General features: G+C 63.1%; 2 protein-coding genes across 3 annotated transcripts; both read right to left on the bottom strand.

Annotated features, from left to right (window-relative positions):
- Nucleotides 1–319: 319 nt before the first annotated feature.
- Nucleotides 320–7329, bottom strand: LOC106112295 (RNA-binding Raly-like protein). Of its 2 annotated transcripts, XM_055818710.1 has the most exons (7): nucleotides 7199–7329; nucleotides 5039–5117; nucleotides 3008–3058; nucleotides 2509–2657; nucleotides 2137–2250; nucleotides 1737–1903; nucleotides 320–1338 (listed from the first exon to the last, which is right to left on the bottom strand). In XM_055818710.1, exons 1-7 carry the CDS (start codon nucleotides 7233–7235, stop codon nucleotides 1300–1302), a joined length of 636 nt encoding a protein of 211 aa, XP_055674685.1. In that variant the 5' UTR covers nucleotides 7236–7329; the 3' UTR covers nucleotides 320–1299. The 2 variants fall into 2 exon arrangements, with proteins under 2 accessions (XP_055674685.1, XP_055674684.1); XM_055818709.1 differs by having other exon boundaries at nucleotides 320–1903.
- Nucleotides 7330–8357: 1028 nt separating this feature from the next.
- On the bottom strand, nucleotides 8358–13476 carry LOC101911604 (C-type lectin domain family 18 member A). Its single transcript, XM_055818700.1, has 12 exons — nucleotides 13093–13476; nucleotides 12344–12435; nucleotides 11478–11702; nucleotides 11316–11413; nucleotides 10804–10925; nucleotides 10609–10716; nucleotides 9930–10022; nucleotides 9694–9800; nucleotides 9427–9556; nucleotides 9254–9350; nucleotides 9063–9154; nucleotides 8358–8921 (listed from the first exon to the last, which is right to left on the bottom strand). The coding sequence occupies exons 1-12, from the start codon at nucleotides 13190–13192 to the stop codon at nucleotides 8884–8886; spliced, it is 1302 nt and encodes a 433-aa protein (XP_055674675.1). The 5' UTR covers nucleotides 13193–13476; the 3' UTR covers nucleotides 8358–8883.
- Between the last annotated feature and the right edge of the window lie 848 nt (nucleotides 13477–14324).

Genomic DNA, 14324 nt, shown 5'->3' with positions numbered 1-14324 from the left:
CCGTTCCCGCTGCCCTTCCTTGAGGTGTGTGGGGGGGGCTGGACGCTGCCTTGGGGTTGTTGTTCCTGGGGATGGAGAGGAGCTGGTCCTGCCTGCCCAGCTGCACTGTGCCGGGCTGATGGGAAATATTCTGGGTAAAGGCGGTGAGTAATATTTCCATTCAGAAACAGGGCAGAGCTGTGCTCCTCCTGCCTCTGGGCTGGGCTGTGGGGAAGGCAGCATCCTAGAAAGCCCCCAGGGCCTGGGGCTGTTGGGCAGCATGCAAAATTGGGTACAAAAATTGCATGTGTGCTTCAAACAGTTAAAAACTGCATTGGAGTCAAATAACCAGAGAAAAGAAATACAAATTATTTTTCTTTCCGACACAATACACTCTTTTACCAGAGCAAATTAGAAATACAGAACAAGTTCCTACCAGCGAGAGAAGGACAACCTAGAAATGAAGGACACTGAATGAAAATGCAACGCTGGGGAGCACAGGGGGGGGACAACTATGATTCCTTGGGCACAGGCAAGGAGCCCTGGCAAAGCTGCTCACAGGAGTCCTGCTGACTGCAAACGCGATCCCTGGCCAAGAACAGCCTGCAGTAAACCAGTAAGGAAACCCATTTGGGAGCAGGGGCAACCGGGAGCAATCGGGTTTGCATCACCTTGCTGCTGGTCCTGCAGCTGGTGTCGGAGCCGGGTTTAGCACCATCCCAAAATCCTGCAAAAGTCTCCTGGAACTGTCTCAGGGTGGTCCCTCCTTCCTGTGGCATTGTGGTGGGATGCTGAGTGGCTCCGAAAGCCAGCCTGGGCTTAGCCCTGCCTGCTGCACCTTGCTGGGCCAGTTCCTTGGGGGGGTCTGAAGGGTGGGCTTCCACGGAAGGGCACGTTGGGGTGCAACCTCTGCCATAGGGGCTGGGAGCCCTGGGGTGCTTTCTCAGAGCCCCACAGCACCCTGTGAGTGAGGGGATGCTGGCAGGCAAGGCAGCCAGGATTTGGGATGCTCCTTTGGGAGATGGTCCTTTTGGGTGGTTTTTTTTGCTCCTCCCCTCCCTCCTCTGGCCACATCTGCTTATCCCTAGGTCTGAAAACAGGAGGAAAAAGAAAACAAGCGCACTCGAACACAAAGACCTCTCGCCACGGCTGGCCGGTGTCTCGCAGGGGTGGGATACGGGGCTGCCGGCTGCAGGGGTTGGCCGTGCTGAGAGCGGGCACCTCGCGTTGCGCGTGGCACTCGCTGGAAGCCTCAAAAGAAATACGAACACAAGACGGAAAGGGCTGGCCACACAGGGAGGCTGCGGCACCCCAGTCCATCTACTGGCTCCCCTCAGGGTCTGACATGTGGTTTTTCATCTGCAAGGAGAAACACAGCATGGCCATCCTCTGATGCGCCCCAGCAGCAGGATCAAACCCAGCACCCTGCCCGGCCTGGGGACCCCTGAGGTCCTGCACCCAGCTGGGGGATGCAGGTGTGGGAGCAGCGGCTTTGATAAAAGGTATTTCTACTCTAAGGATCTTTGTGCAGCCTGTGCTGCTGGAGTTGTGCATGGCCAGGGGTTTGCTGCAGGGTGCTGGGGGCTGTCCCAGAGGCACGGGCAGTTGTGGCCCTGGCACGCAGCTGGGATGGGTTTGGGGACCCTGATGAAGCATCTCTGCTCTGGGCATCCTCTGTCAGGACCCATGCGGGCAGCAAGCAGGGGAGAATTCTAGAAAAGCAGTGGGCCTGGCACAGGATCTAGCCCTCCTCCTACCGTCTCCTCCGTGTCTGTGCTCTCCTCAGCACTGTCAATGTTGCGCAGGTCACTGTGCCCGTCAGCTCCTGTCCCCTCCTTTCCCCGGGGCTCCCGTGACCCCTCTCCTGCTGGAGACGGCGACTCTGCCCCTGTCTCTACCCTCTTCTTCTCACTCTCCTTGGACCCTGCAAGGACAGAGAGAGCAGAACTTTGGGGTGCCCATGCGAACATCAGCCCTGTCCCCGCACGGCCCCCTCGTGCCGAAGGGGCAGGACGCCCGGGGGAATTTGCCCAGCTCCCTCCTGGGCAGGCAGAGAGGGACCCTGTACACCCAGCGCGGGTTCCAGGCTCGTGTGTGCCCGCAGGCTGCCCAGCACAGACGGGTGGGTGTCAGAGGGTCTATGGCCCATCTCCTCACCCGCGAGACGCTCCCTCCGCTGGTCCATGCGATCCAGACTCTCCAGCAGACTGTCCACCTGCGCCTTGATCTGGCTCAGCTCCCCCTTGATGGAGTGCAGCTCTTCGGCCCGCACTGCGGGGAGAGCTGCCGTGAGGATCCCACCCAGATGCTCCTCTCCAGAGCATCCTCCCCACTGGGCATCCCTGGGGAACAGGGACAGGTCCAGGGGACAGCCACCAGCCCAGTGCAGTCAGGGCTGTGTCTGCTGGAGCCAGGGACTGGCAGCAACAGAGTCAGCGCTGAGTGGGACCTCCAGGCACCGGGTGCACTGCTCTAATACTGAGATGCGAGGGCCAAGCCTCCTCATCCTGCCAGCCCCATCGCACTCACACTTTGTCCGTCCCACTGTGGAGCTAGTGCTGCTCCTCGCCCCAGGCTGGGGGCTCGGGCTGCTTTTGCCTCCTGCTCCCACGTGAGTTCGTCTGGCCTTGACCGGGATGCGGTTAATGAGGGGGGGGATCTTCTGGTACTCGTACACCCTGCAAGGGCACAAGAGCAGAGTGGCATGAGCCCAACCTTGGAGGTGCAGCAGCAGCCCTGCCAGGCAAGACAGCATCTCTCGGGTTCCCTCTGCGGTGAAGGACCCCCATCATGGACATTGTGCAGTCCACACGCTGTCCCTGCCCCATGTACCCCCTCCCCAAGGTCCCCAGCCCGGGGAAGCTGTGGTATATGTGCTCCTTGAAGGGAGCAAACATCGCCAAGCCTCTCTTGGAGGCGGGAGGACAGATGCCCAGGGACACCCTGCTTTCCACCTTCAGCAGAAACACCATTGCACACCAAACCCAGGCGTGCCCAGTGCCTCCCACTCCTGGGATGCCGCGCTCACCGATACGGGAAGTTGTCCCTGTAGAGATCGTAGTCCAGGTCGCAGTTACTGCTGCAGGAGGGGAAGAGAGGAGAGCAAGTCACTACAAGGGCCATGGAGCTGCCACCTCTGGGCACAGCAGGGCAGGGCCCCCCACTCAGCCTCCATCCCCAGGGAGCTGCAGGCACCCCAGAGGGTACCACATAAGCTGATGGGCCACAGCATGCTCGGGGAGGTGGCAGTGCCCTGGCAGGGGTTTACCCTGGAGGCAATAAAGGGTGTTGGGGGGGTTGGAGAGAGCCCCGGGGCAGCATCAGCAGGTTCTGCTCTTGGGAAACCGCATTTAGAACACTCTGATGTTAAATTTTATGGTCCCTGGCTCCACACGCATGCTGCTGGCTCGCTTGGCTCCAAATTAAGAAGCGATCTGTCAACGGATCGCCTCCAATGCGGGCAGCCGACGTGCCAGTAATAAATCATGCGCCGTGGACCAGGAGCAGGGGGGAGGAGGAGGAGGAGGAGGAGGAGGAAAGATGCTGAAGCTCATTTTGCTGCTTCAGCTCTTGCAGAGTCAGGGAGTGTAGGATTAAGCCTAACCCGAGGGGAGACAAAGCTGTGATCAGAGCATCACTGGGAGTGGGGAGACTTCCCTAGCCATGCTGCCAGAAATGGGGGGACCAGGAAAAGGACCCCTAAGGCTCCAGATTTTGCTGCAGATGAGCTTGTCACCCCAGGACGGATGCTGGAGCTCAGGGAGAGCTGGAGGTCTTCTGGGGGGGCTAATGGGCAACCTGGACCGCCCTGCCTGGGGCACCAAGCCTAAGCCAGGCTTGCCAGCCCCAAAGGCAGCCTGAAGTCTGTCAGGGGGCAAAGGCACCCCCAGCCCTGCTGCCACCCTGCCTTATTCAAGAATAATCTGCACGGGACACAGCACGCAAGTGCCAGCCCTCCTGGTAAGGGTGAGCTGTCAGCCCAGGGGTGCCAGGACCCATCTGCTCCTGTTCTTTGCATCTGAGGTTATTTTGGGAGCTTTTGGCCCAGCCTTGCTGCCTTCCCAGTTTCCATCCGTCACTGTGACCAGGACAGCGAGTCCTTCATGTCCCCACCTCCTGCCTGTCACCCAGGGAGGAAGGTCAAACCTGCCTTGGGGAAGAGGGGAATAGGCAGCCAGAGGCGAGTCCCAGCCCACGCACAGGCACGGGGAAGGTGCCAGCTCCAACAGCTGGTGCTGCCTGGAGCCCATACCAAAAGAGACAGGGATGCTGCAGCCCTCCCCGCATTGTGCGAGCACTGGTGGCACTGCAGGAGACCTGCTCTTGGGGTCTGGCACCCAGCTAGGGACACAGCAAGGGTTTTCCTGGCTCAGCTCTTTGCTCAGAGCATCCCCCGGGAAGAGCAAAAGCCGCGACTGCCACACTCCAGCAGCCCGAGGGGGCCAGCAGTCCCTGCCCTGCCAGCGCTGCATCCCTCCGGCACCATGGCAACGGGCAGAGCAATTAGTTCAATCAGGGCGTTCGCAAAAAGCTCTCTAACGAGACAGACGGAGCCTGGCTCGTATCCCCTCTTCGCTACACACCTGCTGAGCTAGTGAGCCAAAAGCACCCAGGGATGGGAACCTGCTCTTCTGCTACCATTGGTGCCACCGTCACCGTCAACTACTGCCACTGTCAGGACCATCCCCGCCCCGGTGTGCCTCTGCAGGGGCGCCAGTCCCCCAAGAAACAATATTCAAAGGCCAGAACTGCAACCAACATCGACATCTGTAACAGGCATGGGGACTGCAGGGCTCTGCTCTTCTCCCAGCACATTCGGATGGGGCAGGGGATCTCCACACCCCATCGAGGGGAGCCAGCAAGAAGCCAGCCACCACCAGTGCAGCCAGGCAATGCCATCAGCATGGGGCACGGACATCCCATGGATGCTGTGGGCAGGCAGCTGGAATAGTCAGAGGTGCAAGTGATGGAGAGCAGGGAGAAGAGGAGCCAGGCATGGGACAGTCCCCAGCCTGAGCCGCCCCCTGGCGCAGCCCCTGCCCCACGCGCTGGCACTCACTGGTACAGGCTGCTGCCATGCTGCCGCTTCTGGCCCAGCCTGGCCCGGCTTGGCTTGGGTTCCCTGGCCATGTCCAAATCTGAGGGGATAGAGAGGAGGAGAATGAGCAGTAGGAAGAAAAGGGGATGCCAATACCCTACCCCACGCAGACACGTCTCTGGCACCGGCTTCCCCGGGGCTCCTGGCCACGCTCCTCTCCTGGCTGGAGATGTCCCACTCCAGAGCACCTGCAGGAGGAGCCAGAGGCTGACAACTCTCTCTAGATTGAAGTTTTCGGGAAGGACTGGAGCAGCCCAGGGTTGTGCCATGACATGGAGTGGCTCCTGCTACCCCTGCAGCAGCCCCATCCTGTGGGTGTCCCGTCCCCAGGAGCCTGCACTCAGGCCAGGCTGGGCAGGTTCCAATTAGGGTGGCAGAAAGCACCTCTGATGATGAGGGTAATTAATCCTCAGAGACATTTCCCACCACCACGGGGAATCAGCCTTTGCTATCGCTCCTGCCAGGTGGTTGGGGCATTTTTCAGGATGCCAGTGAGTGCTGCCCACCACGGACGGGTGGCAGGGATGGGGGAAGCCCCACACCCAGCCGCTTCACGCTCCCAAAGGCTGCCAAGGCATGTTCGATGCTGGAATGTGGGGTAGGGATGTCTCCGGATGCGCAGCTTGGTGATGCCACGTTACACCTCCCCGGCGATGCTCTTCAGCCCTTCTTTAGGATTTCACAGCCAATGTCCATATAAAAGCCAGCTTGAGTCTGTTTTCTGAGTATACATTTGAGAGCCACCGATGCAATGCTTTCCTAACACCTCCATGTATTTAATTTTGTAATTCTGGGGGGCTCTGAAACATCTCTGACCGCTGGGGTAGGGGACGGTGGGTGAGATGTTGAGGGCTCCCTCTTGGCCATGGTAATTGTGACCAGCTGTCCCATGGGTGACTGTGGATATGACTGCAGCAGGAAACTCCAAGCTGAAGCTTCCCGAGTCCTCTGAGAACACACCAGCTCATCAGAGAGTTCCAGACCTCCCCAGGAGTGTGCAAACTGGCCACAGGCCCCCCTAAGCTCCCCATCTGTTGGAGCAAGGTCCCTCCATCCCTGCGGAGGAGAGGACTTCTGAGCAAGATCCATGCGGAGGGAATCCAGCGCTTGTTTGCTTTCCAGGCTGTCACCTTGCGTGATGAAGTCTGCAGGCTGGCTCTGATATTGGGGCGAGCTGGGGAAGGTGCCCCACTCACCCTGTGCACCCCAGGAAATGCTGGCACCCATCTTCTGTGGGTGCAGCCAGCACCCCCGGTGACAGCTGAGCTCACGGCGCAGGGCCAGAGCCCACTGTTGCCACCCCTCTTCCCAGCCCCTCGCACTTGCCCAGCTGCACCACCCACTCCCCTCCCTGCCAGTGGGACAGGGACCTCAGCGCCCTAGCCAGGGACCCCAGCCATGGCCCGTGCCCTGCCACAGGCCACCTGCCCCAAGGGGACTGTCCTGTTGGGGCAGGGGACCCAGGCTGGCAGGGCTCCGTCACCCCGGGACCATCTGCCCTGTATCTGGGCTCCCTTCCCTGTAGCGGCAGCGGGGACATCCCAGTATGGGGAGGACGTTCCTGTCCTGGGGGTGATGGCATGAGGGGGTAATTGTATAGGGGACATCCCAGTATGGGGAGGACATTCCTGTCCTGGGGGGTGATGGCATGGGGGGGTAATCGTATAGGGGACATCCCAGTATGGGGAGGACATTCCTGTCCTGGGGGTGATGGTATTGGGGGGTAATTGTATGGCGGGTATCCTGGTGCTGGGTGGACATCCCTGTTCAGGGGCTAATGGCACGGGGGCATCCCAGTACGGCGAGGCCATCCCAGTACGGGGAGACCATCCCAGCACGGGGAGGCCATCCCAGCACGGGAGCGGCTCGGAGCCGGGAGGCCAAGCGTGTCCGCGGGGAGGGACCGGTCCCAGGGGGCGGGAGGCGGCCTTGCCCTGGGGGGGGCCGTGCGGCGGGAGGCTGGCCGCGGGGGGGCGGGGGCATGGGCCGGGCTGGGCTGCCGGGGCCGGGCGGGCGTCCCGGGGCCGGAGCATCTACTGGGAGAGGAGTGTGGGAAGAGGGTCGATCCCGGGGGAACGGGGGCACCAGGGGGTGGGGGGCCGGATCCGGGTCGGTACTCACATCTCCAGCCCGCGTCCCCGCTGCCGAAGAGCGTCATCCCCCCGCGGTGCGGCCCCGGCCCCGACCCCCGCCCCGCCGCTCCGGCCCGAGCGCGCCGCCACCGGGCGCTACCACCGCCGGTCGAGCGGGGGCCGCGGGCCGCACCACCGCGAGGGGGGGACTGCCCGCCTCGCCCGCGCCCCGCCCCGGGCGCAGCGATGCTTTATGGCACCATCCCTGCCCGCACCATCCCTGCCCGCACCTACCGCCGGGCCGGGAGCTCCTTCCCCGGCGCTGCAGCTCTACGGACGTGGCAGCTGTGCTGGATCCTCATCCTCCTTCCACCGGTCCCATCCTCATCCCCCTTTCCCCATCCTATCCCCATCCTCCTTCCTCCACCACCCTCATCTTCCTTCCCCCATCATCCTCACCCTCCTTTCTCCATGCCCGTTCTCCTTCACCCATCCCCATCCCTGCCTTCAACTCCATCCCCATCCTCCTTCCCACTTCCTCATCCCCATCCTCATCCTCCTATCCTTGTCCTCCTTCCCCCATCCCTACCTTCATCCTCCCCGGGCTCCCTCCCACATCCCCTGCCTCCAGCCCCCTCTGACCGGTGGGGCTCTGCCCCCCTGCCCGACAGCTGGGTTGCACCCTGGCTTTGCTCAGCTCGCCCCAGAGCCATGAGCCTGGCCTCGCCGGCAGCAACATGGCTCGCACCTTCCTCCATGGAGCCGGGGTGCAAACAACCAGCTCGCAGCACCCTGGCTGGGGCCATTTTCAGTTCCACCCAGGCCCCGCGATGGAGCGGGCTGCCTGCTCCCTGGCTCTGCAGTGGGAGGGTCTCCACAGGGTGCCAGCAGTGGCATGTCCCCTCCAGAAGCACCCACCAGCTTTGGGGACACAGGCTTGCACCCAGCAAATGAGATGCCATGGCTTGGGGCCATCCTGGGGCTGGAAGAAGCAGCTCTTGGCTACCGAGACCCCCCTGAAACACCCCAAGAGGGCTGGAGACATGAGCTGGGCCATGAGCCAGGCTGGTCCCTCCTCTGACCCCAGCACCCACGCCAGGGATGGAGCTGGAGGTGCTGCCCAGCACGGGCTGTGGAGAGGGGGTGTCTGGTGGGTCTGGGGGAGGATAAGGAGACAAATGGCTCTTACCAAGGGAGAGAGGGTCTTTATTAACCACCCAGAAGCTGGTGAGGAACCGGATGATGATGAAGGACCAGGAGATGGTGAGGAACCCGTGGTACAAGGCTGGGGGGTTCCCACCCAGGCCAGGATGATGGTTCGGAGCTGAGCCCAGTCCCTGCTCTGAGCCGTGCCAGGATCTGCACCCCCTGGAGGCCCCCCTTGGCTCCTCATCACATCAGGACCATGGTCCAGACACAGCCCAGCTGTGTTCAGGAGGAGAGTGCTGTTGGACCTGGCTGTTGCAGGGGCATCTCCCTGCCCTGGAGCTGCTGCAGCGTGATGGCGACAGAGGAAGGTGAGGGGCAGAAGAAGATGCTGTTTCGGGGATGCTGATGCAGAGCACATGCCCCTCTCACCAGGTTTCATCACCATGGGTCCCCTCAGCCCCTGCGCAGGGGAGCCGTTGAGGGGTCCTCCTGAGCCCTGGCCTGGGCTCGGCACAGCACCGCCATCCTCCTTAGCCACGGGCTTGGCACAGCAGCCAGCGCTGGCCAGTGCCCGGGGCTGCCAGCTCAGGGGTCCTGGTGCCACCGGGAGATGTGCTCCTGGGCTGTGATGGGATGTGGATAGTCAGTGCCTCCCATGTCAGGAAGAACCCAGAGGTCTGGGCAGGGCTGGCAGCAGAGGACAGCCCTGGCAGAACCTCAGCCCCCCTGGGAAGGTGCAGGAGGGCTCCCAGCTGCCCACTCACCGAACTGGCAGATGTACCGGTTTCGGGTCTTGCAGCGCTGGTCATTCCAGTTGAAGGCGGCCGACGCTTGCATCTCCACGCAGTTCCCGAACCTGTGCCCCGGCAGGAGGGCGGTGAAGCCAGCCAGCACGGTGGCATGGTGGTGACACCACACAGAGGTCAGGTGTCCTCTGGATCCAGCGGGGACTTACCCTTGGTTGTCTGGCTGCCCAAAAGCGAAGCTGGTGAAGGAGGACGGCTTGCCCACATCCCAGCGGAAGGAAGCCTTGGATGTCTTGTAGGTGAGACCTGGAGCATCGGAGGTGGGGTGGCAGGTCCGCCTGCATGCTGGGTACCCTGCAGCTTGCCCCGTGCCGTCACTCACCGATCCAGAAGTTCCCGGTCTCAAAATCAGTGTCTGTCACCCTGTTACCAGTCTCCAAGCGGCTGAGGTAGAAAGCCAGGATGTCCTGGACCTTCTGGTTTCCGATCTGGGCCAGCATCGCCCCTTTCTCCTGTGGGGAAGGGAGTGAGTCACACCAGCACGTGGCCCAGACCCACACCAGGCAGTGGAGGGCTGCACACGGGGGCTGTCAGCATGGGTGGCATTTTTCAGCTGCAGAGGGATGTTTGGAGCATCCGAGGGGGTCACCTGGCACTTTATTTTGGCTCCATAGTAGGTGTCAGCCTCGGGGGACACCATGAAGCAGTCGCCATCTATCTGCACATCGCAGGCGTGGAAGGGGAACCGAATCTTCACTGGGGGCAGAAGCAGGCACAGGTGGGTCCCTGTGCCGGCAGAGGTGGGCCCCCTGGAGGACCCTTAGCCCCACTCTGGAGGTCCCTGCCTGCAGATCCCTGCTGCAGCACAGGTGGGTGCAGGCTCACCGCCACACTCGGCTCCGCCGTAGCCCACGTCGCAGAGGCAGGAGCACTCCTCCTTCCTGAACTTCCCGTGGAGGCACTGCCCGCTGCATCTCACTGTAGGCAAGGTGCTGTGTTAGCTGGCAGGGGGCTTGGCAGCCCCTGCCCGCCCCAGCTGAGTTCGTGCTGCATGTCTGCGCACTGCACTGAGCTGCCCATGCTGCACTGGCCATGCATGCATACATGTGCTCCACCACTGTGTGCACTGAGCAGACCATGAATGCTGCACCAGCCATGCACGCATGCAACTTCATTGGGCCTGTGCCTGCACGCACTACACCGACACTGCATGCATGTGCACTGCGCCAGCCGTGCACTGCGCTGGGCCCTTTGCATACACATGCACTGCACCTACACTGCACATGCACTCACCCTGTGCATGCCTGCAACACACTGGCCATGCATATGCATGCACCACACTAAAGCTTCACATGCATGCACTGCACTAGCCATGCACACACTGGCACCGCACTAACATTGCAAATGCACGCCCTGCACCCATCCCGTGCGTGCCTGCATTGAACTGGCCGTGCACACAGAGGCACTGGTACTGCACGTGCATGCACTGCACCCACCCTGTGGATGCCTGCACTGCACTGGCGAGGGGCGAGGGGAGCGGGAGTTGTGCAGGTGCCCCTCTCACCTTGGCAGTACCTGCCTGTGTAGCCAGGGGGGCAGGTGCACTGGCAGCTGCTCATGTCGAGGCGCCCGCTGTTCCTGCAGCTCATGCGGCAGGGGTTCCTGGGCACCTCTGGGCACAGCAGGGAGGCGGGTGGGCGTCAAGGGCTGCGGCACCGCTGGGGGCCGTGCAGGGGCCGGGGGGCAGGCGGGCACTCACCGCAGAGCCCGCCGCCGTGGTCCCAGGACTTGAAGCAGCCAGAGAGGCCGGCAGTGCAGAGGGAGCACCAGGGCCCCGGCTTGTAGGGCAGGACGGGCGTCCCTGCCACCTCCCAGTTGCCCCTGTTGCCCCAGGCAGCTGGGTGTGGCTGCCCGCCCCACCAAGCCCCACCCACCCCGCCAAGCCTCACCCATTTCTGGGGAAGACCACGCCCAAATCCCACAGCCCTGCCCTCTGTCAGCACAAAACCACGCCCACATTCCCAATCCCCGCCCACCACCAAGGCAAGACCCCGCCCTCACCATGCACCCCCATTGGCCAGCACAGCCACACCCCCGCTGGCCCCGCCCACAGAGCGGGAGGGCCTCTCCCAGCTCCGCCCCCACACCACTGACACCCTCCCATGGCCCCAGTCCTGTCCCTGCCTCATTGACCCCTGCCCCCGCAGGCCCCGCCCCGTGGGCCCCACCCCGCCGGCCCCACCCCGAAGGCCCCGCCCCCCGCAGCCTTACCCTGGGGAGTAGACACAGGCGAAGGCCTCGCTGGGGCCATGGCCGCCAGGGCAGAGGTGCCGGCCGCAGCCCAGCCACCCTGCCGTGGCCCACACCAGCTGCGAGAGAGCGTGTGTCACCCCAGTGCCCGGCCCCCCGTGCCCCCCTGCTCCCCGTGCTCACCTGGGTGTAATGGCGGCAGGTGGCATTGCTGGCACAGCGCCCTGTCCCGTAGTCGTAGCGTTGGCCCTCGTCAAACCAGCGCTGCAGCACAGCCCCAAAGCCCCCAGTGCCCACCGGCAGCAGCGCCTCGCTCCAGCCCAGCTGGGGGGCCGGCGGTGGAGCAGGACCCCCCAGGCAGCTGGCTGCCCGTGCCCCCGCCAGCCGGCCCAGCTCCTCGCTCCACTCCTGTTGGGGGCAGTGTGCTGTGAGCCGCTGGGGGTCCCCAGGGACGGCCCCCGTGGTGGGGGGATGCTGGGACAGTGGGGGGCCACTCAGGGGGTGTTTGGGGACCACCTGGGGGGGCGGTCCAGGGGATGACTGGGGGATATCAGAGGGCTGACGTGGGGGATGCAGCAGGGGACACCAGGGGACCAGCCTTGCCCTTGATGTGTGCAGGTGTGCGTTGATCGGGGGGCATCAAGGGCTGTCACAGGACATGGGGAACACAGCTGGACTCCAATTATCTTAAAGGTCTTAAAAGATTCTATCATTCTATATCCAGGGCCATCGTGGAGAATGGGGGACCCCACTGGAGACCCCCAGGGACCATTCCTGCCCCGCCTGTGGTGTGTGCAGATACAGGATGCTCAGGAGACATCAGGGGGGCATGGGGGACCCCACAGGGCACCCCAAGGGACCAGCCCTGCCTTTGGTGTGTGCTGAATCTGGCGGTAGGACATTCCCCAGGGTCCCCATGCTGGCCAGATCTTCGGCTTCATTAGGTTGTTAACTATCTAGTGTGTAGCATGCACGGGCTGCCCCCTGCACCGGGCATGGAGTGGGAAGTGGATGAGGCATCCAAGGTGGGGCCTGTGGGGGGGGCTCACCAGCTTCTGCATGTTGGCGGCGGGGGGCTGCACTTTGCTCCTCAGCTTGTTGTGCAGCGAGAGCACCAGGAAGGTCTCCTTCATGCTGAGAGCTGGGGGTGGGGGCAAACAGCTGGGGCCAAGGGGGCTGTGGGGTGCAAGTGCCTCCCCCGCATCGCCAGCTGCAGCCAGACCCTTCCGGGGGCCGTGGGAGCAGACCCAAAGGGTCCGACTGCAGCCAGGGTTACAGGGGAGGCACCCGGGTCTCCATGGAGACTCGAGGGGAGAGAAGAAATCGCTTTTGGGCTGGAAGCACAAAAGGGGCAGGGGCCAGGGGGAGTCCAGCCTGCTGAGCCCCTCTCTCGCACTGGTGGGCTGAGAAGTCCAGGAATGTACCCACCAGCCCCCTGCCCCCCTCACCTCTGTCCTGCCAGCACCCAAACCCCACCAAGCTGGACCCTTCGCTCACCCCTGACACCAGCCCTGTGCTCCCCTTCCCAGCCCCATGCCATTACCAGCCCCAGCCTGCTCCCCAGCCCCATTCCATCACCAGTCCCATGCCCCCCCACAGCCCCTTCTCATTCCATCCCCAGCCCCCATCACTCACCGAGACCCCCACTGCCATCCCTGCATGCCCATCACCCACCCAGCCCCCGTCCACCTGGCCTAGCCCCAGGGGACAGTGCTCAGGGTGCACCCACTCCCCGCTAAACCAGCTGCCCCCCAGCCCTGCTGCCGGCAGCAAACCCCCCAGCCCCTCTCCCGATTACCTCCTGGAGCCAGCACGGACAACTTCTCCGGAGCACCTGATCCCGTCTCACCCACCCTCCACACCAGGAGGTTGCAAACCAGCAGCACCGAGAGCTTCATGCAGGTTCCTGGAGTGGGGAGACCAGACCCCCACGGCTCTGGCGGGAAGATCTGGGAGAGATGAGCCCCCCCCAGCAGCCCTGGCGTTGGGTGAGCTTGGCCGCGCGCTCCTGCGCACTTCTGTGTGCTTGTGTGTGTGTCTGGTTGCAGGATTTGATCCTATTCAGGACTCCAGACAGGCACCGCTGGTCAGCTCAAACAAAAGCTTGACGGGTGAGTAATAGCTCTGTCAAAACAGTTGCTCGCTGGCGCGAACATGGCAGACAACTCCCGGGGCCGCGGGCTGCAGCCCTGCTGGGATGCCCCGCAGCGGGGCCAGCGCCCCGTGCTCTGCCCCAGCCCTGCCGCAAGCCGGGGTCCGTGTGGGAGGGCAGGCAGCAGTGGGTATCCCAAGCAGCACCACTTTAGGGCACTGGGAGGTAGGATGTCAAGGGGCTGGGGGCAGCTCAGGGCCCCCCCCGGCTGCCAGCTTTCCTCCTGCCCCATGAATTAAACATGCTGGGGAAGTAACACACACCACCATGGGCTCGAAGCCAAATACCCGCTCCAGGGAGCTGAGCAGCATGGTTACGGTTACCGGGTGGGAGGATGCGAAGGCCAGGGGGCCAGCAGTGGGAGAGATGCTGGGCTCGGGGTGGGGGTGGGGGGCATGTCTCAGCAGGCGCTCAGGGCCGGGCAGGGGTCCCAGAGCCCATGCTGCTGAGGGGCTCAGTAGCACCTTGATGGCTCTGCCCTGACGCAGGGCTCCCAGCACCCATGTCAGGTGTTCCCCCATGGCAGGGCAGATGTGTGAGTTCAGACATCCCTGCTCAGGGGTGGGTGGGGGACAGGCACATGAGGCTGTGCCCCTTCTGCTGGGCTATCACAGTTGGGAGGGACCAGAGCATCCCACCTGCTGGTTTTGGGGCTGAGCTGGATGTCAACAGAAATCCAGCTCCGAATGCCTTCAGCTCCCTCGGCTGGAGCCTAACTCTCACACTGGCCTGAACCCCAGCCCCACGGCTAATGCCAACCCCAGCCTTCATCCAAACCCTCCTGTTCATACGGACCTGAACCCTTGGCATCGGTCCTCACACTGACCTTAACCCTTACCCGAAACCTGCCCTTAGCCCTGGGAGTCCAGTGCTCACTC

Source organism: Falco peregrinus, chromosome 14, assembly GCF_023634155.1.
Source record: "Falco peregrinus isolate bFalPer1 chromosome 14, bFalPer1.pri, whole genome shotgun sequence".
Lineage (NCBI taxonomy): Eukaryota > Metazoa > Chordata > Aves > Falconiformes > Falconidae > Falco > Falco peregrinus.
This window is presented reverse-complemented; position numbering and strand designations above follow the sequence as displayed.